Raw genomic sequence first — 25711 nt, forward strand, 5'->3', positions numbered from 1 at the left:
GCGCGAGCGGAAACCGTTACAAAACCCGGAAATGTGTGCCCGCACGTGGGCTGCTGGTTCCGGAACTTTCCGGGGCTCTTGGGTCGCGGTTAACTCCCGAACATAGCTGCTGGTACGCGCCGACTTTAACCACCGGCCCCGTTGCTGGTCATCCATCTCAGGTCAGTAGTACTAACTAGTCGCAGTCACACAAAAGTCCGTGAAGATGCCCGCACCGGTGGCGGGAGGGGCGAGGGGGGATAGTTTGGTGGTCTTCCGGGAGGGGGCGGGGCTTATCTCCGTGGTCCAATCAGAGTCTCGATCAAGGGGTCGCAAACGGAAGCATCGGTTGCTCGTTTCAGTTTGTTGTAAAAAAAACAAACAAAACAAAAAACGCTTCGGAAAAGTAGGCAGCAGGTGTTTCCCAAGGTAAGAGACGAGACCCCTACGAAGGTCGGGTTACTGTTTGTCTTATAACAATCTGAAAATAATTCCATCTTCTTTTGCTTTTCCTGTCCGTCGTTCCAGTGAAACGCCTCCTCCTCCTCAGTGCAATCTGTCTCCATCACAGAAAATATACAGCAACCCATCGGTCTAATTAGTTTACACTGTTAACTGGTATACACATATTAAAAATTATTATTTTGTTCTTTACAAACCACACAATCACATCTGTACAAACTGGAAAATAAAATGTCACTAAAACTAGGCGAGAGAAAAAGAGGATTTTTTTTTTTTTTTTTTGGCAATTAAAAGCAACAGCTCGGTCTGTCACAAAATCACAAATTAAGGGATTAAATACTTTTAATCTGGAATGGGAGGGGGAGAGAGAAATAAGAAACAGCACAGATTCCGGTCCCGCTGCTCTCCGGTCCATGAACGTCAACAGAGAAAATAAAATGGATAAAGTTGGTTAAAAGGGTTAAAGTGGGCCCCCGAAACGCGGAGCCTGAGGACACGAACACCGGGGAGGCTCCGGAGCCAGGCTGAGACGACAAATACCCTGCGGTTTTGCTGCGATAACAATAACACCGTGTTCTTCTCCATCGGGTGAAGTTCTTATTTCTGAGAGATGTAACGGGGTGGAGGGGAAGGGATGGGGGCAGAGGGGTATCTTTATAAAGGTTCTGATTTCAGCTCCTCCACCCGACACTCCAGGTCAGCCACCTGGGAAAAAGAGGGAGAGAGAGAGGGCAGTTACAAAATACCTGGGATTTTCTATTCACGTACAGTAATACCTTGACCTACGAGTTTGATTTGTTCCGGCAGTTCGCTAATTTGTTTATCAAATTGAATTTCCCCACTGGAATTAATTGAAACGCGATTAATCTGTTCATCCTCCCGCTTTTGTTTTGTTTTGGTTTTTTTTAAATAAGAAAAATGTCCTTCATAAATTACAGATAATGTCTAAATTATTGCCCCAGGAGGTCTTTCCTACCTGAGGCTATCAGACTTTTTAATTCCTCTCCCTTCAGCCGCAGTGAATCTCAAAATCTTTGTACTTAATACCTTAAGCCACTTTATAGCATTGACTTGTTACTTTTACACTTTATAGTTTTATTTGTATTTCTTATTCTGCTATACAATTCTGTTTATACAGTTTCCTACTACTATTTATTATTGTTATGTTTTACTTGAAACTCTGGCACAACAATTTCCTTCAGGATAAATAAAGTTGTTATTATTGTTATTCTTATTCTTAAAAAATATAAGACAATCCAAAGAAATACACTGGTTTTACTAAGTGCATTTACCACAAAGTTTCACATTTGGTGCTTTTAACTCAGTGTTTCCCAACCTTTTTTGAGCCACGGCACATATTTTACATTAGAAAAATCACTCAGCGCACCACCAAATAAATATGTCAAAAACGTTTTTAATGAAACTGTAGTCTCATTTTTCTTACCCAGTGTGAAATCTAATATCGCTAATATCCGTAGATTCGTCGAGTTGCAATGCAAATTTCCCACTGATGTGCAACTTTTCCAGAACACTCTTGTCAGTGTCTGCAGGCATGTCATCGACAGGTCTGGAAATGCTATTATTTGAGAGCAGGACTTGGGCTATTTCTTTAACAGCGCTAGGACTGAGCATTTCTTCAATGATGATTTTGCAGGCAGGTAGTATTAATGTCCCTGTCACGGTGTGCGGCTGTTTGGATTTAGTGATGAGATCAGCGACTTTTTTACTCTCTTTCAAAGCTTTTTTTCACGTCTTGGTGGTTTTCCTCAACAACAATGTCTGTTTCTCAGTCTGTTTACGCAGATGAACAGAATAGTCCGTTTTCTTATCCTAAAGTGAACGGCGTTTAGTTTGGCATTTAAGTTTGCTCAAAACAATGGCACTGATGGACAGCTTTTCCCCGGCTCGGTTGGTTCCCCAAACGCAATCTAACTTTCATTGTATTGTCGAGTTCACCTTTTTCACTTTCTTCTGACCACTACTCATACTTGGGCCTTCATCTGCGTCGGAATGCTCTTCAGGACCAGAGGCTCCTGGCTTTTTCTTTTAAAATATTTATCTATCATGGATCACTGCCGCTGTCTCACTTGAAGCATCACTAATTCCTCTGCTGTGAGCAGCAGCAGGTAGATACACAGGTTCATTCGCTTCCTGTTGCCATCTAGTGGAGGAGGATTTAATAGTTCCGCCTGTCACTGCATGCTGCCCTCATAGACAGACATACAAAGATATATTATTTGCGTAGAAGAAAAACTTTTTGGACCAATCGGGTGAAAATCGGGTTGATGATCTCTCACGGCAGACTAATGTGCCGCGGCACAATGTTTGGGAAACACTAACCTAACTTGCTGGCTTCACACTTAATGCTACAATGTGTTGCTAGGAGTAACTTGTACCCTTTGCTACATTTTAGCGCTAGTGATGGAGTAAATATTGGTCCGATGCATCCTCTGTTGACGTTATCGCCGTCTGCTGCGCCAAATCCCCGCAGATGACGCTCTCGATCATGGCATCTCGCCGAAAACATCGTCAGTCGAGTTGACAACACGCACACCTCTCTCATGATTTACTCTGGTTACCCAGTGGTGGGTGCCGTAACTGTCTTAAACGCCACTTCGCGGTCGGTGTCAAAAGCGCATCCCGCTCGCTCCGAACTCAGATCGCCGCTGGAGTCTGCATGAACGTACCTGCTCCTGGAGTTGACCCGACTCCTCCTTGAGTAGGGAGGCCTCGGCCCCGACTTGTGCACACCGCTGGGTCTCTTTCTTCAGGTACTCGATTTCCCTGCTCGAGGAAAAGCGGGCTTTAGCTCGACACGTGGAAAAGCGGGCTTTAGCTCGACACGTGGCATCCTATCGCATCAGGCTCTCGGAGCGAACGACTCGGCCTTACTTCTGCTGATACTCCTTGATCAGGCGCTTGGCTTTGCTGTACTTGCGCTCCAGCGCCTGATACTGGGCCTGAGTCTCCTTCAGGTGCTCGTCCACCGCCTGACACAGGCTCTGAGCCTCCATCCAGTAGCCCTCCAGCTTCTCCATGCGCTCCTTGTTCTCGTGCAGCGTCTGCTCCAGCTGGGCCTTGTCCATGCGCCAGCGCTGCTTGTCCTGCTCGGCGTGATGCAGCTGGACGAAGACGGGAGCGTTTCAAGAGACGCCGACGGGAAAATCGCGATTCTTGTCATGCGGCAGGGGGGCCTTACCTTTCGTTTAAGCTGCTGGATCTCGGCCTGGGTCACGGCGTGCTTTATCTGTAGCTGCACGGGGCGAGAGAGAAATTAAAGGCAGACGTTTTAATCTCAGCGGAGAGGGAATCAACTGTGATCACAGAGCGATTCCACTCCAGTTCGGGAGCCACCTCTTTGTATTTATGAGCCAGTTTCTCCGGGTCCGTCTCCAGCGGCGACATGTCCTCATTCTCCGCCAAGTCAAACACCTCGATGGCGCTGGGATACTGCGGGCTGACCTCTTCCTCGTCATCCTCCTCCTCGTCTGTGCCGTATTCTCCACCCTGCGGGGCGCGAAAGAGAGTTTACATAAAAATGAAACACCCAGGTTGACTTGAGAACTTGGTCTCAACCACAAGGATTATTTATATAATCTGGAGTTGGAGTTTGTAGTTTCCTTTTTTCATGTAGCATCTCACTTCCTTGTTTGCATTCAATTGTGTTTTTTTTTGTTTTGTTTTTTTATTTTTTTAAGATTCAAACTAATTTATTCATTCATTGTTTTGTTTTGTTTTTTACATTAAAAGGCAGAATCAGCAAGGAGGCCAGACAACTGCAGTGACGCCACACGGCCGCTAGGGGGCGCCAGATTCCACACCGCCAGGTTGTTTTCCACGATCCAGACTGACCTTTTGGAGAACCACCCACAGTCCCCCCTCTGGATGAACGGAGCCGCTTCCTGTGTTATTTCAATGAAACTCTGTGTGTGTGTGTGTGGAGAAGAGGGGGGGCTGTATACGCTCCCAGAGGACAAAGTCACGAACCCGATCTGGGACCGAGATCCGGGGCCGAAGAGCAAAGAGGGCATCCCAGGAACGACTCTGAGTCATCCCCAGTTTGTCCCCCGCTCAAGGTATCATCACGCTGGCAGGGACACCACACACACACACACACACACACACACACACACACATACACATGGCGTCGGTGCCTGAGGCTACAGCCGGACCCAGTCAGACGAGGTCAGGTCCTGCTAGCACAGAGGAACCAAGGTCATTCTCCATGTATGTACGCCAGCATCTGGTTCTTCAGCGCCAACCCTCTCATCCAAGTTTTTTGAAGGTAGATATATTAGAATTACTGTCCCCTTAGAGAATTATTTAAATAAAACAAACAAACACTTTTTTATTTTTTGACATTGCACTGCTGTGACAAAGGAATTTACCCAATGGGAATCAATAAAGGTCATCTTATCTCATCGTTTTTCCTGATACTTTTCAAGGAAAGCCTTATATCTGCTTGTTTCTCCAGATTATTTCTGGATTATTCCTTTCGTTTTCCCTGCTCCTTTATGGCTTGCTAATCTTCAGATTTGATTGTATTTTCTCACTTATCACATCCAAGTTATTTTACTCATTTTCAATCATGTCTTTGGCACATTTATTATCATATTCACACTTTTAACCGCCGGGCCTCGGTGCATGATAGTGAGTGTTGTAGGAATATTCCCCTGCTGGCTGGCAAAGTCTTTATTATAGTTGAAAGACCTCAGGGGGGGTGAATCGGTCAGCACTTCAGTGCAGACACAGCGGCTTTGTCAGCGGGCCGGCGGATCCAGCAAACCCGCCGCCTCAGACGTTTTCAGTTAAGAAAAAAAAAAAAGAAGGCTGACCTCTTGCTCGTCCATGTACTGGTTGTAGCGCTGCTCCATCATCTCCCTCTGCCAGCGCTCCTGCTCCAGGGTCTGCTGGATGAGCTGGGCCACCTCGCTCTGCTCCCCCGGCTTCTCCCGCCCGATGAAAAACCTGCACGTTGGACAGCGGGAGGATTAAAAACACCTCCTCTCCTCCACCTGCGGGCTTAGACGTGACATGAGGATGATAAATAATAAAAAAAAATAAATACACGAGGAGTGCAAACGCCAGCTCTCTAGGAGAGTTTTTATGCATAAAAAAAGAGCTGCAGCGGCCTGGATACTCGCAGTGTGGTCCCTCCCAACCCCAACCCGACCCCGAACCCGGTTCCGGAGTTTGTGGGGAAACCCGGTGAGACAGTCAGACTGCCTGGGAGGTCTTTCCGGTCCCTGTTACTGGATTCGTTTTCTTTTTTTAATTTTTTAAATTTTAAAAGTCCCCTGTTTTTTTTGTTCGTTTGAAATACTGTTCTCTTATTTATTTATGGCTTATTTAAATGTTTTTTTTGTTTTTTTGTTTTTTTTTTTAATGTTCAAATCATTGCCGGTCCCTGTTGCTGGATTCATTTTAATTTTTTTAATTTTAAAAGTCCCCTGGTTTTTTTTGTTTGTTTGTTTGTTTGAAATACTGTTCTTTTATTTATTTATGGCTTATTTAAAAAAATTTTTTTTTTTTTTTTGAAATATTCAAATCATTTCAAGTCTTTTGCCTTATATTTACTTATGTAAATATTGAATTGCTTACTTTAATGATAAATTTATAGCTATTGCTGCTGAGTTGCAAGTATCTTTGCTTGAGTTAAATTTCATAGTATTTCTTATTGACCCTGGAAAAATAAAATTGCAGGCAAAAAAAAAAATTAAGGACAATATATTCGACATATTTTCATTTATTTCTTGAAATTTTGATGATTATGGCTTACAGATAATGAAATGCAAAATTCAGTTGCATGTCAGGTTATAAATTTCAAGAAATAAAAGCTTGAAATATTTCATTCAGTGTATAAATGCTATATAATATATGGGTTTCACTTTTTGGAACTTTTTCATGATACTCTTATTTCTATTTTTTTTTAGATTTACCAGTGTATATATAAATTACCCAAAAAAATGTTTGATCATAACCCAGGCCAGGTGACGAGGTGTCATGTATTGATTCCGTCAGGAATGCAATGGCTCTCTAGCGGCAGAAAATCCCTTCCCGTTTGGGGTCCAAACAAAGGCGGTCTCCACGGAGCCGGCCTCTTCCACCATTGAAATTAACCCTGGGCTGTTCTGCGGCTCACCGTATGGCTCATCACGTAGGCTCCAGAATGCATCTAATTAAAGCAACAATCCGAATCTAGACGGATAATTATTAACCGCAGCCTTTCAATTCCTGCAGCTCTAACAGGTAATTAAAGGTTTGCAATCCGTGCTTCCTGCCTTCGTCTGTTTGTCTGACGGACGTTTTGCATGAATAACCCTCCCCCTTCCCCCCCCGGATCTGGCGCCCATCGACATGATGATCAGCAATGTACGAGCTATCTACGGAGGTCTCTGATCTTCTCCAAGTCAGACAACAGCGGCAATTAGCCCTAAGCGTTGACCGCCGCGGCGTGCATTATGAATGAGCTCGGACGGAGGCCGAGAGTGAATTCCACCCTGACGTTTCAAAATGAAGCTCCCCGAACCCGCTCTGCTCGTTCCAGATAACCCCATTTTCCCTGGCTCAGATTCTGGATTTCTTAAGGAAAAAAAAAAGAAAAGTAGCTTTTTAACACGGAGGGGTATGATAATGACCCCTCAGAGCCTTCAGATACGAATCCGTCGTCTGGTGAGCTGAGCTGGCAGGATGTGGTGGAGGGCAGAGCTTCGTGTAAACCCGACACCCGACGGGAAACCACGCAGCTGAAGCGTCGGAGGGGAATTAAAAAAAAAAAAAAAAACCCACGGAGGGAATCGGACGTGGCTGCAGCGGGCGGCTTTGACTGAGCGCTGTGATTAGCATGCTAATGTGCTAACTGGCTAGATTGTTTTGGAAACTGAAGAACAGAGTTCCTTTTTTGAAAGATTTGAAAGTTTGAAAAAGAAATAAAACAAACTGTTTATCATATTTTTATATACGATTAACATTTACCTATTTTTTGGTTTATAAATACGACAAAAGAATGAGAACGTAAATGGTTAACCATAATGTAATGTAGATATTTCATGATTGTTATTGCTATTATCTTTGCTGCTGTTCATTAATGATCGGCACTGATGTTTTTATTATATTTAAAATAATACATCTATTGTATTTTGATAGGATTGATACTGCCCCAACTCGGAAGTATCGTTTAATTCCCCCTTTTTAAATCACCACTGTCTGAAGCAGCCTATTCCATCTGACGCCAACTATTCTGTCACTTTTATTTTTATCACTTTGTCACTTTTATCACCTTTCTTTCTATTGTTTCCTTCTATCCGTGTCCTTGAGTGTTGAGTAAGGCGCCTTAAATAAAATGGATTATTTATTATTATTATTATTATTGACACATATATCATTGATTTCCACAGGATTCGTGTTTATGCGACGTCGGAACTCCTACTTGACGGTCCCGGATGTGTTCCTCAGCACCGACGCCGCGAAGCTCTGGGTGACGCCCACCAGACTGGTCCCGTCTACTTCCACGATCAGATCGTTCACCTGGATCCTGGTGGTGGGGGAGAAACGGCGAGGGGACATCAGGGACAGGAGTCAGCGGCGGCGGCGAGGCGAGGCGAAACGGCGAAGGGCCGTACAAACCTGCCGTCCCGGTGCGCCGCCCCTCCTTCGGTGACCGTCTTCACGAAGATGCCCAGCTTCTCCAGCCCCATGTCGGCGCCGGCGCCCATCCCGATGATGCTGATGCCCAGACCGTCGCTGTCTGTGGGAGAAAATCATCCGGATCGGACGGGTTTTCGCCAGACGTTCGCTCCGGGTCTCCCGGGGCCGACGGAGAACTCGTCGCCGCCGTCTGGATGAGAAACCTGGACTACTTCCAGATGTGTGTCACCACCTCCGGGAGTCACATGATCGGCGGTAAGAGCCGCTCTGGACTCATTTCAGAACAACCACAAATGCTCTGGATAATCTGCCCTCCCTCTCCTCCCAAACAAATCTGACAAACCTAAATCTCCGCTCGCCACGTCTAATAAGAAATTCCCTTTTTAAAGCGCCTCTGGCATTTTATGAAGCCTTCAAAAAAAATGTAATTAGAACTTAACATCACTTGAATCACTTAAAATCACAAAATTGATGACTTAATATCACCAAAAGGAATCTCGATCACGTGTCAAATGTGCGTGTTTTAACAACATCGGCCATTTTGCCCCGGGGGGTCGGACGACTCCGTCTGAATGCAGGAAAATCTGGTCACGGCACCTTGGCTTGGTTACGACTGTGTGGAGAGCGAGTGAGGACACACACACACACATGCACGGCTGGACAAGGGACATCGCCTGCAGGTGTCTGTTTGTGTGTGTGTGTGCACGCATGGTTTTATTTATGATTTTAAATGGGGCTTATTTTAGAACAGGAAGAGCAGGGGTGGATAGAGGCGAGCGCTAGCTTAAAATATAGTTCAGTTTAGTCTAGCTGTTATTTCATACACACACACACACACACACACACACATACACATACACACACACAGATGCACACACAGACAGACGCACACATGCTTTTTGTTTTGTTTTTTTTCCAAATGTGAATGCTCATGTGTCTAATTCTGAGTAAACAATGATAATCCATATCAATATGTAGATCAATATTGCAGTTCCACAGTCATGGGTATTTCTTGACATGTGTATATATATATATACACTGCTCAAAAAAATAAAGGGAACACTTAAAAAACACATCCTAGATCTAAATGAATGAAATATTCTTATGAAATACTTTGCTCTTTACACAGTTGAATGTGCTGACAACAAAATCACACAAAAATGATCAATGGAAATCAATTGTATCAACCATGGACGTCTGGATTAGGAATCACACTCAAAATTAAAGTGTAAAAACAAACTCCAGGCTGATCCAACTTTGATGTAATGTCCTTAAAACAAGTCAAAATGAATCTGTGTTGCTTCCTGAGTGGACACTATGATTTCACAGAAGTGTGATTGACTTGGAGTTACATTGTGTTGTTCAAGTGTTCCCTTTATTTTTTTGAGCAGTATATATGTGTGTGTGTGTGTGTGTGTGTGTGTGTGTGTGTGTGTGTGTGTGTGTGTGTGTGTGTGTGTGTGTGTGTGTGTGTGTATAGATGCACGCACACACACATATATGTATATATTTATACATAGACACATATATGCATGCAATATATGCATGCGACATGCATATACAAATATGCATATATGCCATAAATATGTGCATGCAAAAATGCGTATATATATATATATATATCACATATGCATGCAACGTGTATATAAAAAGATAAATGTATGCATACATGCGCATATATATGTATATTTGTATATTCATATAATGCCCATATGGGCGTATGGGCATGTAACATGCATAGAAAAATATTCATAAATATATATATATATATATATACACACACACACAAATATATATATTTATGTGTGTGTGTGTGTGTGTATATATATATATATATATATATATATATATATATATATATATATATATATATATATATAAAATACACACACACACATATATATACATACACACACTCACAATTCACATCATTTATTTAACCTCTGTGAGAGAGCAGAGGAGATAAGAATCGTAATCTCAATCCAAGGTTTAAACCGAGCTCTGCCACAGGTCTGCAGCCGAGTGGAAAGGATGAGTGAGTAGTGGTGTTGGTGGGGGGCACTTTGTACCTGGAGAGTGCTTCTCCCCGCCGCAGGGCCAAGGAAAAAAAGGTTTTAAGGGAAAATGGGGAGCATCTTAAGCGAGGTGGCTGCAGGGATCTGAGCTCTTATTCTTTTATGTTTTTTTTTTTTTTTGGGGACCCCCATCCCTCGCCCTCACCCCGATCCCGAGCGACATCAGTAGACAGACATGCTATAAGCAAAGCATGCTACGTTTTCACTCTACATCTCCAGACGTGACTCGAATATCAGGCGGGTCGCTAGGGATGGCGTCTTTATTTTGTTTTCCTTCCACCAGATTTAATTCGTGCAGACTGAGCACACTGCTGTACGTCATTTAAAACCAAACAGGGGCTCAGCAGACACTTTCAGGGGCCGGACCCCCGACGATAAATACGCCAAGGGCTGTCCCTCCTCCCCCACCCATCCCCATCCCTTTTCGTCCCTTTCTGAAATGTTGACCATTTTCAGGGAATCTCCAGCTGATTTCCAACTCACGTCAACACGTGTCGATGATTCCTGGTGAATTCAAGAAGACGTTTCGGACATATCTAGGATTTTACCTCCTTGCAAGCCTGCTGCAGGGGGATTCGATTTTTTTTTTCCGCGATTTCGATGATTTCATTTCTCAAAATCTTGAAATCATCACACACTCGGTTGGAACAGCTGAAGATGGTCACATGTGGCGTCCATTAAAACGCACGCTGTATGGAAACCTAAATATAGCCTTCTATGAATATATTGATGTGCCATAATGTTAAAGGGATGTTGAAGGTATGGCAGAGGAAGGAAGGAGGCTGGTTCTCCTTTCTCACCATGCTGATCTAGATCTAAAAAAGAAAAAAGGTATTTGAACGTTAGACCGGAATGCCAGCCGCAGCTGACAGCGCACGTCACGCTCACACGTCAACGCCGTGGCGACAGCGGAGTGACAGCGCCGCGACATGTCCGTCCAGAACGTACGTGAATTTCGTGAAGAGGAGCGACAGGCCTGAGTGTGGCCTGTCTGAGAGGGATTGTTAGAAACACACACACACACACACACACACACTCACACACTCTGCCAGTCCTCAACCTGTGTGATGGATGTCATTTCAGTTTCCTCACTCATTCTTATGCTTCGTCACATACTGCTGTTAGAACAACCTTCGTATATTCTTTAATGTTGTGCTTATATTGCATATAGTATATGAATGTGTATGTGTGTACTTCCCATATGCATTTTGGTGTTGTTATTATAGCTCTCTTGCTAAAAAAAAATCTTATACAATACCTTATGTAACAGTTTTTTCAAGATTTTTTTCTTCATGCTGCTTAGAGGCATCCCAAAAATACTAATTATCTTTTTGCACTATCACCAGTCTTCATCTGTGCAATATTTATATTTATATTCATACATTCTCCTTGAATACATATCCTTATTTGCATGATCTTCGATTATTACTATTCACACATTTTTTTCACTGTACTGCTGCAGTGACAATTGAATTTCCTAATTTCCTCCATTTTATCGAAATTCCATTATACCGGGGATACATAGGACTGCGTGTATATTTATTGCAGTTCTTCCACGGTAAAATGTGTGTTCTTTACACTTTTCTATTTTCTTGACAGAGGATCACAGAGGTACATCAGCAGTGACATCAGTCAGAATATTGTATCGGATGATATAAGATAAGATAAGATAAGATAAGATAAGATAAGATAAGATAAGATAAGATAAGATAAGAACAACTTTATTAATCCCGAAGGAAATTGTTGTGCCAGAGTTACAGAAAATATAACAGTAATAAATAATAAAAAGGCAGAATTAGAAATAAAAATAAACTATAAACTATAAAGTGTCTCAGTGAAACTATAAAGTGTCTTAGTAAGCAAGTGAGGTAAGGAGTGCACAATAGTATGATAAAAGGAAAAATTGTAGTGTAGCTGTTATGAAATGAAATATTGCACAGTGAAATGAAATATTGCAGTTTTTGTTTTTGTTAGGTTAAAGAAAGAAAAAAAAAAAACTATCGGCCCTCCACGTCACCGGCAAGGCACTGAAAGGTGTGTGTGTGTGTGTGTTTGTACCTTTCTCCAGCTCCACGGGGAAAAGGTCCAGCCTCTCCACCCTCTTCTCCAGCTCGTACTCTGCGGAGGCCGCCATGGGATCCACATCCTCATTGCGCCGGTCGTAGTCCTCGTTGGGGTAGGTGGCGAAAACCTGCGTGACGGGACGGGACTTAATGATCGCAAGTCCACGGAACAGCCAGTTGAGAAATAGTGTTTGTTCTTCCTGTTATTTAAATTCACAGTGCGGAAGGTGAAATAAACTCAAACCTGAGAAAAAAGGTCAACCCGATTTGGTAACAGTAGTCTCGCAGTGATATTCTTAGACAGACGCACACATACACATGGAAATTTCCCCAAAAGTGGTCAAAAAGACCCTCACTACTTCGCAGTTTGGCTTTTGAATTTAAATTTGAATTTTTTTCCAGATGAAAATATATGAATTCTGGCCTAAGAAGAAAAAAATGGTAAAAAATATAGTAAAATTCATTCTATAAAATAAGTAAATTATAAGTTTTGTTTTGCTAAACAAAGATACCTCGCATGGCGAACTCACTCTTACTATCGTACCCTCGCGAAATCTCTAACGGAATACCATTGGCTAAGTAGATCCCTACTTGTCATGCTATTGGCTGATTGAGCATGTTGTAGTGTTCCTCGTGTTGATTGGTTCATGGAGAAGCAGCTGATCTGCTTGTCGGCTGTACCCTGCATACAATGTCTTGGTCTGCTTCGCTACCGTTCGCGTAAGCGTGAATACTGTGCACTTTGTGCTATTTCTTTTTTTTTTTCGTGATACCCCACGCTCTGCGATCCCAAATTGTTTAGTGTGCTGGATAACAGTGAGAAGCATAATCCGGTCGATGGTGTGTTGATAACAGTTTGCGGGAGGTTCGTAAAGGGCTGGGTGAGGTTCGTTGAGGGATAATATAACTTTAAATAGCATCAAAATGATCACGTCTCAACTTTGCGGAAATTCACTTTTCGCCGGGGATCTTAGGACGTAACTCCCGGGGAAAGTGAGGATCCACTGTATATGACAAAGGGGCGTCGCATCCCCGCGTCAGCGTATCCGCCAAGCGCCCGACGGAGTTTCCCGGACGGGTTGTCGCCGAAGCTGAGGCTCCGGCGAAGAACAGAGACCTCTGTTCCCGGAGCCCGACTTCCCACATTCATTCTCCCTCAACAGCATGGCAGTTTACATAACCACCTCCAGCATGCTAATGGAGGCCCTCTGCAGCTGCTGCTCACACACACACACACACACACACACACACACACACACGGTAACTTGAATTTCAAAGGCCCCGCTCTGCCGGTCTCTTCCAGGGTGATTAAGTATGCACTACCTTACGTGCACAACTCCACGCTTCCACCTCGCCCGGCTCCCGTCACAGTCGTTCCCCTCCTCGCTCGCTTATCGCACGTTTTGGTCTTTGTTTACTTCCCCTGCGCCGTATCTCTCGCATCTTCCTGCGTTTTTTTTTTTTTTTCCCCTCGCAGCCCACCGTCCTGCACGGCCCCCCGTCTCCATGGCAACCCGAGCAGTGACAACCTTTTTTTTTTTTTTTTGACAGCCATCCCGTTTATCGGGTATTATTGTATTTTTCCTGCATGGCCGCGCGCCGCGTGGGGCCTCCGAAAGGCGGCCCTTTTTAAAACACCTAACTCCTCAGTCGATGTCGTCCGATGACTAAATCTTTAATAATCTCCGGAAAATGACCAAAATGAACACTTTCACGCCGAAAAGATCTAGCAATAACCCTGATGGGGAGGAAGTAAAAGGACGGGGCGCTTGTTCCCGAGCGGCGGACGAAACAACCAGGACACAGAAAGTGAAACCCAGAGTGACAGTTGTGTCAAGGAAAACGTTGCATCAGTTCATTCATTCGTTGGTTCGTACTCTACACTGCCCTTCCTGCTCTCTGCTGGGTTGCCGCCAATACCTGTCAATCACAGACACATCCACCCTTTCACACTCCTCTGGAGTCCTCCATGAAGAGGCTGATTGTTTTCAGACCGCGGGAGGACGACGGAGAACCCACTCGGTACAAGAACCGCCGACCCGCTTCCCCTTGAGGTCGGTAGCGGAGCCGGGCTCTCTGCGGAGGCCCCTGCCCTCCTCCTACACCTTTACATCAAATAGCGGAGAGGCGGGGAATCTTTTTGTGATGAAAAAAGAGCTGTTCAAGATGCAGAGAAGAAAAAAAATAGGAGGATTTCCCGAGGAAAACGGTGAATTATCCGCTTTTCCTGGACAAAGGATCCACGTGTTGGTGTCCCAGTGCGATTTGAGTCCCAACAGAGTTGTTTTCTACCTGCCTTCAGATAAACTCCAAGCAGTCCAAAATACAGCGATAACTAGACTTACGGGTCGAATTCGTCCCGTGACTGAGCTTGTGAGTCAGTACGCTCATATATCAACTTAAATTTCCCCATCAAAATGAAATGAAATGCTATTAATCCAAAGTGTACTTCATAAATAGCAAATAATCGCTGAAAAATAAGAATAGATAAAGGTTTATTAAGTGTATCTAACAAGAAGATCGGATAACAATTGGGAGAGTTTCACATTTCCTGCTCTATCACTTAACTTACTGGCGACACACTTAATGCTACAATGTGTTGCTAAATGTAACTTGCACACTTTGCACTCCATGGACAGCGATGGCCATGTCGCCGTCAAACGCTCGTGCACAAAGCAAAAAAAAAAATGTTTTAAATCGACTGCTCGACTGTTTGGATCTCAGGAATATCGTAAGTCCATGCACTTGTTAGTCAAGGGTCCGCTGTATAAATGAAGTTATCATGTAGTTTCAGTAAAAGATATAGATATGGATGACAGGCAGACTTATTTGACTGACCCTTTTAGGTTCAGGCTCTCGTGATAATTATTTCAGATCAATTTGCTATGATTTTTTTTTTTTCTTGAGCTGACAGTGCCGATGGCACGGCAGCAGCGCCGAGTTCCAAACGCCATCTGATTTAGGTTACCTTTGTATTTAGAGGGGATTAGCGGGAATGTGGATTATGGACACACAAAATACGCAGTTTGCATCCTAAGCAGCACAACAACAACAACAACAACAACAACAACGGCGCACCCCGCTGCGGCGCTCTCTCGCAGCCCCGCTCAACTTCTTGAGATCCAAAGGCCGCGGCCGGTGACCGGCAGCGCCCTAGTTCCTACGCCCACGGCGCCGCCGAGGATCGGCAGTGTTTAACGTGGCACTGGAAGGAAAGGAGGGGAGAAAAAAATTGCCACTGCAGAGCCGGGCTGCGGAGCGGTTCCGTTTAACACTTTCCCTCCCCTCGCCTCCACCTCCACCTTAGCACGCAGAGCAGCGGCGGGCGAGGAAGCTATCTTGGGAAGACAAACAGTGGGATTAAAGTAGGAGGGGGGGCAGGGTGGGGTGGTGGGGTGGGCATGACGCTGTTCCAGTTGTGGCTGATAGTAGGTCAGAGGAGCTAACAGATGGCCAGGAAACTCCCTTCCTCCCTCCCTCTGCCGCCAGCAGGCCCGGGATGTCCTACAAAAAGCAGCGCCGGGCTGCGAGCTGCGGCCGCACACCGGCAAAGGAGCTTGTGGGACATTCCTCCGGGACCGTAAACGCTATTAAAAAACACCCGACGGAGTGACAACTGCCATTTTACAATGCCGTTGTCGTGACAAAGGGACGGCTGAAATGATAGAGCCGCTCTGAAAAGGCTCCGCTCCCCTCCGGGGTGTTTCCAACTTGACGTCCCTCTGGCCGGGATGTGATTGGGTAACGCAGCGGCGGTTTCAGCAGGCAGACAGTAACCTCACACACACACATACACACACACTCACATACGCACACAACTCCGTTGCCCACAGCAGCAGCATGTCAATTGCTGTGTTTCTTTCCTTCTGGACTCTCCAAAAACCGATCTAAATTTGGACCCCGCCGATAGGATTTGTGGAGGTGGCGACGTTGGGTCTTTTTTTTTTTTACACAGCAGAAATAGCATGTTTCCACTTGGGCTCCACATTCTGCACAGTACAACTTTCCATTATTTTCACACGGTTCTGTCACGGTCGCCGGTGCAGTTTAAACCTCTATAACTCGCCTTTACCCTGATTTTGGATGCTAAAGAGAACTTAGTTGATTGCTGTGCGATGAAAAAAAACAAAAGAAAAATCCCCTTTTCTGCAAATAGAGCTAAATTACACTCCGTCGTAACGAATCCAGCATGCCGAACCCGACGGCAGCGAGGTTTCGAAAAAAAAAAAATCAATCATTTTTCCAACCGCCGAGTGACACGTGGGAGGCCGCGTAATTGTCTCTAAACTCCCCCCCCCCCGGACCGAAAAAAAAAAGCGGGAGTTAATCCAGATCCCACATGTACGACACGCAGGCGGAAAGTAAATGGATGTGGTGGTTTCAGCGGAGGGGCGGCTGCATGGCACCGCCGCCCGACCCCTTTGGCAGCCCCGTCCCTGCTCCACCAGCGCTTGGACTTAGCGCCCGCTGATCCCAAGGGGAGGGATGGCGGCGTAATAACAAGGTCAGCGACGGCGAGCAGGACGCCTCCGAAGCCACCGCACAGAAACTATATGTTTATTTTATTATATATAACTTTACAGTTAGTGTGCACACCAAATATATGTTTGCAGCTGAAGGCTGGATAGGAGGTCAAATAAAGTGTGAATAGAAGAAGGCGGGGTTTGGCATTTTTACCTGACTGACAACCGCATTTTGTGCAGAAAAGTACCTAAAATTTTGCTGCGAAACTGAAAATATACAAGCGGACTTGTCACATGTGTTTTTCTTCTTCCTGTCTAACATTTGTGTTTAGTGGCTGTGACAGCTCACTGCTGAAAGGTTTTGTTTCCTTTTTTTTTTTTCTGTTGTTTTTGCTCCGCGTTCACCGACGAGAGGTCTGATTTTCCCCGCGTTCGGTTCGAAAAGTCAATCCGAGAAGGAGGGCAAGCGAGCGGGACGGAGCGGGAGGTCTGGATGCTAATCCTGCCGCCGACCGCAAAAGACACAAATTGGATGTAGGGGGTAAAAAAAAAAAAAAAAAAAAAAATTGAAAGGCTTGTGGGGTTCACGAATACCGAGAACGGATTGCGGGAATTAAACACGTTTGCATTTTCATACACGGCAGAGAGAGCGGTGGCGATTCTTGGAATTGATTTGTTTACTTTCGGCCTAAATACCAGAGGTGGGCATCCGACCGCCGTCTGTTACCCGGTGAGAGTGGCAAGATGGCGGGCCGGATGACAAGCGGTATTGCATAACCTGGAGCGCCGCGCTAACCTGAGTGGGCGGGAGGCGTCGCGTAAAAGCGCGCAACCCAGCCGGTGCGGTTGAAAGTGGGGCAGGGTGACCTTGCTGATAATCTCTCTGGTCTCCAACCGCCTCCTTGCTGTGACTAACGCGCGACGTGCGATGCTGCCAGAGAGCCGGGAGGAGGTAATAGACAGTTTGAGGATACCTTGACATATTGTGATGCACGCCGTCTCGCCGGGTGAGCGCTCGTCTGCTGACCCGAGCGAGGAAGCCTCAATCCCTCGGCTTATTGCAGCAAGAGAACGCTTACTTTTTGCATTTATGATAGAAAATGGAGTCCTGTAGGGAGGTTCTGGGGCACAACAGATGCATGCATGGAGGTGTAATTGTGTGTGTGTGTGTGTGTGTGTGTGTGTGCGCGCGCACCTGTGCATGTGAGAGAGAGACAGAGGGGATGAGGGTGATGGAAGTGCGAGCGAGGCGGGGGTGAGATTGCTGAACACGATGGGTGTGAAACGCAATTGTCATTTTTCTGAACATAAATCAGGCTTTTCTGCTTCTCTTTTGTCTGCAACTATCAAAGAGCAGACACACACAGTTAGATAAATATTCAAAAAGTTCTAAGGAAGCAAGAACAAACGAGGATGAATAAATGCATACTAAAAATTAAAAAAAATCACAAAGAAAAAAATATGAATAAATAAAAATCAATTGATGTGATAATATCATTGCCAAAAAATTTATGATAAATATTATGGAATTAATTTTCGATACGTACAAATGAATTGATTTGATAATAGCATTGTCAAAAGTATTGCTATTGTAAACATTATGGAATTTATCATTTCTATTATTGTCGTTGTTGTTGCACTGCAGAAATGCAGTGTCCCCCCCCCCCCATTGGTCTGAATAATTCAAAATCCTGCCATGCCGGTGGTTAAAATAAAAAAAAGAAATCATTAAATGAGAGTAGACTGATCCTAAATGAAACAGAATGAAGTCTAAACAAACAAGCCCAACGAATAAATAAGACATGAGAGGCAGCTTCCTGCGCTCAACAAGCGGGGCGGCCCTGAGAGCGAGGCAAAGTCTGTGACGATAACAATGCTGCTATTTTTACAAGCAGTGGGAGACTGGTGACAAAGAAGGGGGTGTGGACGGTGGTGGTGGAGAAAGGGTGTCAGGAGGAGCACACAAGGCTCCAGTGTGAACTCCACACCCAGAAAAATGCTTTTTTTTCCGACTGTTTTAGAGGAGGGGGAAGACGTGCACGCGGACGCCCGAGTGCAGTCGCTGCAACAAGGCCGGATTGTGGCTGAAAGTCCGGCACAGACTTCGGGGAAGGGGTTAATTATGCACCGAAACCCGGGTACTTCCTGTTTGGAAGCGAAACCAACTGACACCGTGACTTCGGAGCTGGCGCTCAGACAGCAGCATGACATTTTGAGCGGCATAATACCCGCCCCTCCCGTTTGACCCCTGCACCCCCACGCTCTCATCCACCCCTGCATCAATCTCCATAACAAAGACCGCAATGATACAGTGTGAAAGGACCCCGCAGGAGGCGCTACTCTGATGACGGCGACAAGATCCCAGATCCGCCTCGTATCAGAGTCTGGGTGTTTGTAGTCCGTAATGGGTGCCGGGTAGCGGGTCCACCTGGTGTCCGTCTTCGATAAGATGCTGCGATGGGGGTTGATATTTCCGTCCTTCGTTGCATTTGTGTCACGCGATGAGCTCAGATGGGGGCTGAAGGGCAGTCTCAGAAGAGGAGGTACGATACACACCTCATGTGCTGCATCCCTTCATTCAAATCCCAGAAGCCAATATTTTAAAAGGTAAAATGTACCATAAAATTCTTAGATGCATCACGTTGTGCTATAGATTCCTGGATTTTTTAATTTATTTTTTGTTCGAATTACAGACAAAAATAAAAAGCTCCTGTCAAAATCATTGAAAAAATGTAGTGTCTATTAATAGTTGAACTTTGGGATTAAAAGGCTCCCCTGTGAATTTGCAAGCACACTTGTTGTTTCTTAGAAAAACACACGTCACGCATTCTTGGAAGCAAATGAACTTGTTGATTGCATTTCTTCCCTTATAAAGAATACTTTCAAAGCTTACTTACTCAGCGGAGGAAAAACTACCAGTCTTCTGACATATTTTCTAGGGGTATTTCCACAAACAGTAGTTGTTTAGGTTACCGAGGGAATGCATCTTGTGGTATAACTCTAAAACAAACCCGACAAACTAATAAAAGATTCTTCTTTAGGATCATCTGTAGCCAAAAATCAGCAGCCAAGAATGTCATTGAACAACTTACAAAAGAAAGTAATAATCAAAGCTTATATATGTCACTGTCTGTGAGCTCAATACCCTTTGTCAATGGGGCCACATAGATGTGTACCGAATCAATTTTATTGATTGTGACAGACTAATCAATCAACTGCCATCAGCTTCAGATTCAATTTGACCAAACACTGATGTTTGCAAGTGTGTGTGACAAAAAAACAATTTTCCACATCCATGCATCATCCACCACAAACCACAAACGCATGGGCAAATTCAGAAATACAGTAATATAAAACAGATGAAAAAGCAAAAACACAAAGATGTTCTTCTACCGACAGAAACTGATGAAGTTCACTTAGGTCTGAATTCTGCCTGGAAACAAGTGAGTCTGACATGAAGACACGCCCACAATCACTTTGATTGGCTTGGCCATCGTTTGAAACCGGACTGCACCAACCCCCGCCCCCCATCATGTTTAATAAACCTCCTCTCCTTGTTTTAATTGAAACACCAAGAAATAGCTTATGAATTGCAAATGTTAATGAAGGCACATCTAACAGAAGCTATAATAGTGCTGACCCAGCACAACACTGTATGGAAAAGCTCAAATACTGATGAAACATGGGCGCAAACGCAGACAGTTAGCAGCTAACAGTTGGGCTAACATCTCCGCGGTTAGCCGCTAATAGCGGCTAGGTTAGCCGCTAACCTAGCTAAGACACGGCTTACTGGTGCTCGCAAGCACATAAAAAAAGCTAATGCGCAGCTAGCAGGGTCTTAAGAGGCAGTTTAGTAGAACGACTACGCATCTAATAGAGGCTAACGCCGAAGCTAAGCGAGTCTGAACCAGCTGATTTATGTGAGAGCCCAACGCTGAAGCTAACTTACAGGTAACATAAAACATTTTTAAGTATTTCTTAAAAAAGGCTATCATTATTAAAAATACTAGTGCATGCTCTTGGTTGGTTTAAACACCAGAAGGATTTTAGTGAAGATGATGATTTAGTTTTAAACGTGCCTTTTTGTCAGCGCTTGGTCTTTATTTAAATTATAACCTCCTTAATCCAAGGCTTCCTTCATTATCATGCCCGAATCAAACGTCTAAGTTTCTTCTCAGTGCTGGCAACACATTTGTGACACGGATGTGATCATTAAGTCTTTTTTGTAATCATGGGTTCAGCCCCACATAACCGTTCTTCTGGTGTTCCGCCTCCAGCTACTACATTCTCTGTCAAGATAATTAGATAATGAATGAACGCCTTGATAATTTTTTTGGGGAAAAGGCATTGAGGTTTTAAAGTGGTTTGTGTGACGTTTCCTTTGGTTTGAGGCAGGCTAGCCGCCCCTCCCCCCTTTCCCAGTACTTGTGCTAAGCTAAGCTAGCAACACCTGGGACATGAGAGACCTCCTCTGATAATCAAAAAGATTTCCCTTTGTGGAAAAAATGTACATGTTAGTTATTTGTTTGTTTCTGGAAGATATTTTTCTAATTTTCCCTAAAGTATTACAACTCAGAAATTATACATATATTAATTTGAGTTATACAAAATATTACAGAATTGGAACTGTTGGAATTGATTGAAGCTGATTATGCTAGCGCCAGTAACATTTGTCTGTGTGTATATAACTACTGTATGACTATTCATGATAGAAAATAACAGTATATGAAGGGATACTAGCCGGATAGATACGGGCAAAGAGCTACGGATATTTGCAAAGTTATGCCCTGAATTTAATGTTCTTATTTCCATTGACGAGGCAGGGGGAGTAAGTGACAACCAAAGCAAAGTAAACATTAGCTACCGGACAAAACTGTTGTTTCTAAAAGCAATTCTGGCCACCCCATGCTGATTCAGTGCATCCCTTCGTTGAATCAACATCCCTGCATTACAAAGAGCAGCCGTGAGAGAGAGAGAGAGAGAGAGAGAGAAGAGTAACTTCCAACTTGATGGGTCTGCTTATGATACGAGACAGTAGCCCTTGCTCGCTGAAATGGCTTTCTGCGCGAGAGAATGTGTATGAGATGCACCATGTCAGAAGCCACTTCAAAAAAAAAAAAAAAGCTCAAGGCGGAACATAGTAGTGAGACTGAGCTTGAGAGGATGTGATGCTCTTCTCCGGATCATCACACCCACCACCAGACGCAGAGAGACGTGTAAAATCAACTCTGCCTCTTGCTCGTCATGTCTTCTGTCTCTGATCAGAGTGTCCAGAGATGGATTCCAGTCATTTCCATTCTTTTCTACATCGCAAACAAAAACACCCACTGAAAATTCTCCACTCCACTTCCAGCAAGTTTTTTATAGACCCTGCAACCATTGATTGCTTTTTCAGATAATTATCAACACCGAATCTTTTCAGGCCCGTGTCGGCTGCACAGCCGGAATGCGGGATCATCTATGCGGAGGGAGGGCGCGTTGCCGTGTGCCGAGCTCCCATGTTGAATCGGGGTAAAATCAAAATGTCAGCATCATTCTGACGCCGGCGTTAACCGGCCGAGTTCATTAAAAGAGCTGACAGCGGCGCTGGCTAAGACTTTATCACGGCCGATGAGCTTCGAGGGTCAAGTTCAGCAAACCTGGCAGCACGGAAAGGATTGCTGGGTGCGTGTGTGCAGCTGCGTGTGCGCTCACCTTGATGGGCTCCAGGCTGAAACGGATCTTCCGAGAAGGGGGCGGGTCTTCCTCTGCGGGGAGCCCGGTGATCTCCACGCAGCTGGACTCGGGCTCGTAGTGGTCGTCCTCCTCGTCGTCCTCGTCCTCGTCCGCCTGGCTCTCTCCATAGTCGCCGCCGGCCGCGCTGTAGATGCTGATGTCCAAGGAGTCGCAGCACGAGGGGTCATCTCTGAGAGTCCTGTCTTCCCCCTCGTCCTCCCCAAGCATCGCGCCGTCCTGTGGAGAGCTTTGTATCTCCGCCGTCCCCCCGTTCTTGGCAGAGACGTGGACGTCTCCCTGCAGAGTGGCGCCGGCGGGCTGCTTGCCGCCCGAGCGATCCTCGGATTTGGCCTCGACGCCGGCGTCCGAGACGCTCTTTTCCCTCTGCTCGCCCGGCTCTCCCGAAAACTGAGACGCCGAAGCGTCTTGACCCCCGTTGTAGCCATCGGGCGGAGGGTTCAGGCCTCTCCTCGGGCTCCTCTGGGGCCCCTCCGGGTCTCTCTGACTGTTTGTCTCTTCCTCCTGGTTGCCCGGAGCAAAGGCACTGACCCTCTTTGTGATTATTTTGGAGTTCAACACACCCACCTTGGCACTGACGCCCCGGGAGGGGAGCGGCGGGGTGGAGGAGAGGCGGTTGAGGTTGTTCCGGAGCTCGGCCGCCCTCTCGAACACGGCGCTGAGCTGGCTCACGGTGGGAGACACGGCGTCCCCGGCATCCAGGCTGTCCAGGGACTCGGTGCTGCCGTTGAACCGGGCCACCACGTCCAACCTGCCGTCCTGGAAGCCCGAGGCCTTGTCCGTCTTGAGCAGGACCCTGGTGGTGGCCAGCTTCTCCTGCTGCTGCTGCTGCTCGAAGATGCGGCGGGTCTCCTGCAGCTTGGAGTAGCTGGGCGACGAGGCCCGCTGGTGGCCGTTCTCCGGCTTCGTGTCGAACTTGCTGACGCGCTCGGACACCGTGGAGCCGAGCTTCAGCAGCGCACTGTGGTCCACGTTCTCGTTCAGGCTGCCGGCTCTCGGCAAGGACAGGCGCACGGTCTTGTCGCAGCTCTCCTCGCCGTCCGCCTCGGCCGCGGATGTGGTCTGCATCTGCTGGAACATGTTCTTGATGCGGTGCACGTTGGAGCCGTACCTGCGTCCCCGGGGACCGTCCTGCACGTCCCCGTTGGCGGCGCCGTCTTTGACGGGCTTCAGGGCCTGCATCCCCGCCTCGTACGCGTTCCTGTGCGGGGACGGGCTCCGGAGCGTGGCGCCGGAGCCGGCGCTTTTAGAAGTGGATTCGGTCTTCATCATGGTCGGTCAGGCGTCGCGACGGATGCTCGGCGACGGCATGTCCTCCCTCCCCTGCCCGCTCCCTCCCCGCCTCCCTCGTCGACTCCCCCGCTGGGCGCAATCCGCGTCGTCCACCCGGTGCAGGCGAGGCGGCGCTCCGACTAAAGCCGGCAGATGGAGGGGGGAGAAACAAAAACAACAGATCGCATTAGAGGCCCGCCCGTATCCGCTGCAATTGTCGTCCGATGCAGGAGAGAAAGTGAGCACGATGCATCTGTCAATCCCCCGCCTGCAGCCGCGGCAGCGCCGACACAACTCCGCCGGATAATTGCATTAATCGATCGGAGCCAAGCGAAAAAAAACACGAATTCCCATCAAAAAGTGGAGCAGTGAAGAGCCGCGGATTGGCCGCAGCCGACGCCAGATTGCTTACGTTTAATCCCGTTCTAAAGTCAGCATCATTTTGATCTCCTCATTCCGGGAGCTGCAGATTTTCTGGTCCTCCTTTCGCGGAGCCGCCGCCGCCGACGCCGCCGCCGCCGCCGCTGCTTGAGAGGCGGCCGCCGGGTCCCAGAGCCCGCCGGCTTACTGCGCATGTCCGAGCGCCATGCGCTCTGAAGCCACGCCCACCGCGGAATAAACCCGGAAACGCTTGATGAATCGAAAATACAGATAACGTAAGATAGATTTTATTTTTTATTTATTTTAATTGAACATAAACAGTATAAACAAATATACATATGTAGTACACAATTATGCAATACACAGCAGCATTTATCCAAGCCATTGCCAAGCCTGGATAAATGCAGACAGTTGTTTCAGGAAGGGCATCTGGCATAAAACATGTGCCAAAACCAATTAAGTGTTTTTTCTGAAAAAAAAGATAGATAGCCAGATAGATAGATAGATAGATAGATAGATAGATATGCATATATATACACAGTAGAATATAAAATAACAAAAATATGAAAAGAAACCAGAAGATATGCCTTGTGCACGGAATGGCTTTAGAAATAATAGGTGTACAGTAGGAGATGTTGCTCGTAAAAAGGCATTGAGAACAGGTATGGTGTCCTAGAGAATGTATAAATATAAATATTGCACAGATAAGTGTGGTAAAAAAAGAGATGGGGGTTGTGCCAAAAATGTATATATTTGGTGAGGCTTATAAACTGCATCAGCACCGTGCGACATTCAAAGAAATATAATATGATAAAATCTGGCCTATATAATAATGTTAACATGGAAAAAGAATCAGATTATTATTTCAATCTCACAGGATTATTTGAATTGGATTTTGCTCCCGATGGCACATTTATACTCACAATGAAACTTAATAATAATACATGTATTTAAGGCACCTTATGAGACACATAAGGACACCATGTATTTACACTTAATACTTTCATTCAGTTTTTGATCATATCATTTTCCCAAGTCCGTGCATTTTTTTCATGATTAAAAAAAAAAAAATTACATTTCGCTAACTTTTTCGTTCGTGTGTGTACGTGTGAATCTTCTGATCATTTCCTAAATACTTTTCCCTTTTCACATATTTACAGCGATCCCAAACCTGTGCACAAGTTAACACTTCAGTTTTGTTTCCTTTTCAATAGCTCCCCCTTGTTCACATATCGCATGTCTGTGTTTCTGATTCTCTCAGATGGGCTCGATCATAACGATCTCCACAAAATGTGGGCGCCAGCTTTACTGGATGGCAACCTTTTGGGGGGCCTTAAGTGACAACCAGAGGGACAGAAAAGAGCATGTTGTTCCAGGTGGGTCAAACCAGATGTCTCTTGTCCTCAGGAGGAAATTCTCATTTATCACAAGTATCATATATCACAAGTACCTTGGTGTCCACATTAACAATAAACTGGACTGGACACACAACACTGATGCACTCTACAGGAAGGGTCAGCGCAGGATGTTCTTCCTGAGGAGACTGAGGTCATTTAGGGTCTGTAGCAGGCGCCTCAAGACCCTCTACCAGATTATGGTAGCCAGCGCACTCTTTTTCACTAGAGTGTGCTGGTGA

At 45.7% G+C, this 25711-nt stretch overlaps 1 protein-coding gene across 1 annotated transcript; it reads right to left on the reverse strand.

Moving 5' to 3' along the window:
- Positions 1-769: 769 nt before the first annotated feature.
- LOC147215336 (neurabin-2-like) lies at positions 770-24294 on the reverse strand. The gene is made up of 10 exons (XM_086140183.1): positions 22384-24294; positions 12222-12354; positions 8068-8188; positions 7871-7975; positions 5277-5409; positions 3796-3948; positions 3641-3694; positions 3334-3563; positions 3129-3225; positions 770-1146 (listed from the first exon to the last, which is right to left on the reverse strand). Exons 1-10 carry the CDS (start codon positions 23692-23694, stop codon positions 1096-1098), a joined length of 2388 nt encoding a protein of 795 aa, XP_085996309.1. The 5' UTR covers positions 23695-24294; the 3' UTR covers positions 770-1095.
- Between the last annotated feature and the right edge of the window lie 1417 nt (positions 24295-25711).

Source organism: Fistularia commersonii, chromosome 32 (assembly GCF_037954325.1).
Source record: "Fistularia commersonii isolate RoL2024-O1a breed Wild chromosome 32, RoL_Fcom_v1.0, whole genome shotgun sequence".
Lineage (NCBI taxonomy): Eukaryota > Metazoa > Chordata > Actinopteri > Syngnathiformes > Fistulariidae > Fistularia > Fistularia commersonii.

Excerpts from the sequence above, each read along its gene's own strand:
- LOC147215336 (XM_086140183.1), bottom strand. The coding sequence starts at position 23,694 with ATGATGAAGACCGAATCCACTTCTAAAAGCGCCGGCTCCGGCGCCACG. Across the intron at positions 3,949-5,276 it reads AGTACATGGACGAGCAAGAG|GGTGGAGAATACGGCACAGA; the intron begins GTCAGCCTTCTT and ends CGCGCCCCGCAG. Across the intron at positions 3,695-3,795 it reads TGGCTCATAAATACAAAGAG|CTACAGATAAAGCACGCCGT; the intron begins GTGGCTCCCGAA and ends CGCCCCGTGCAG.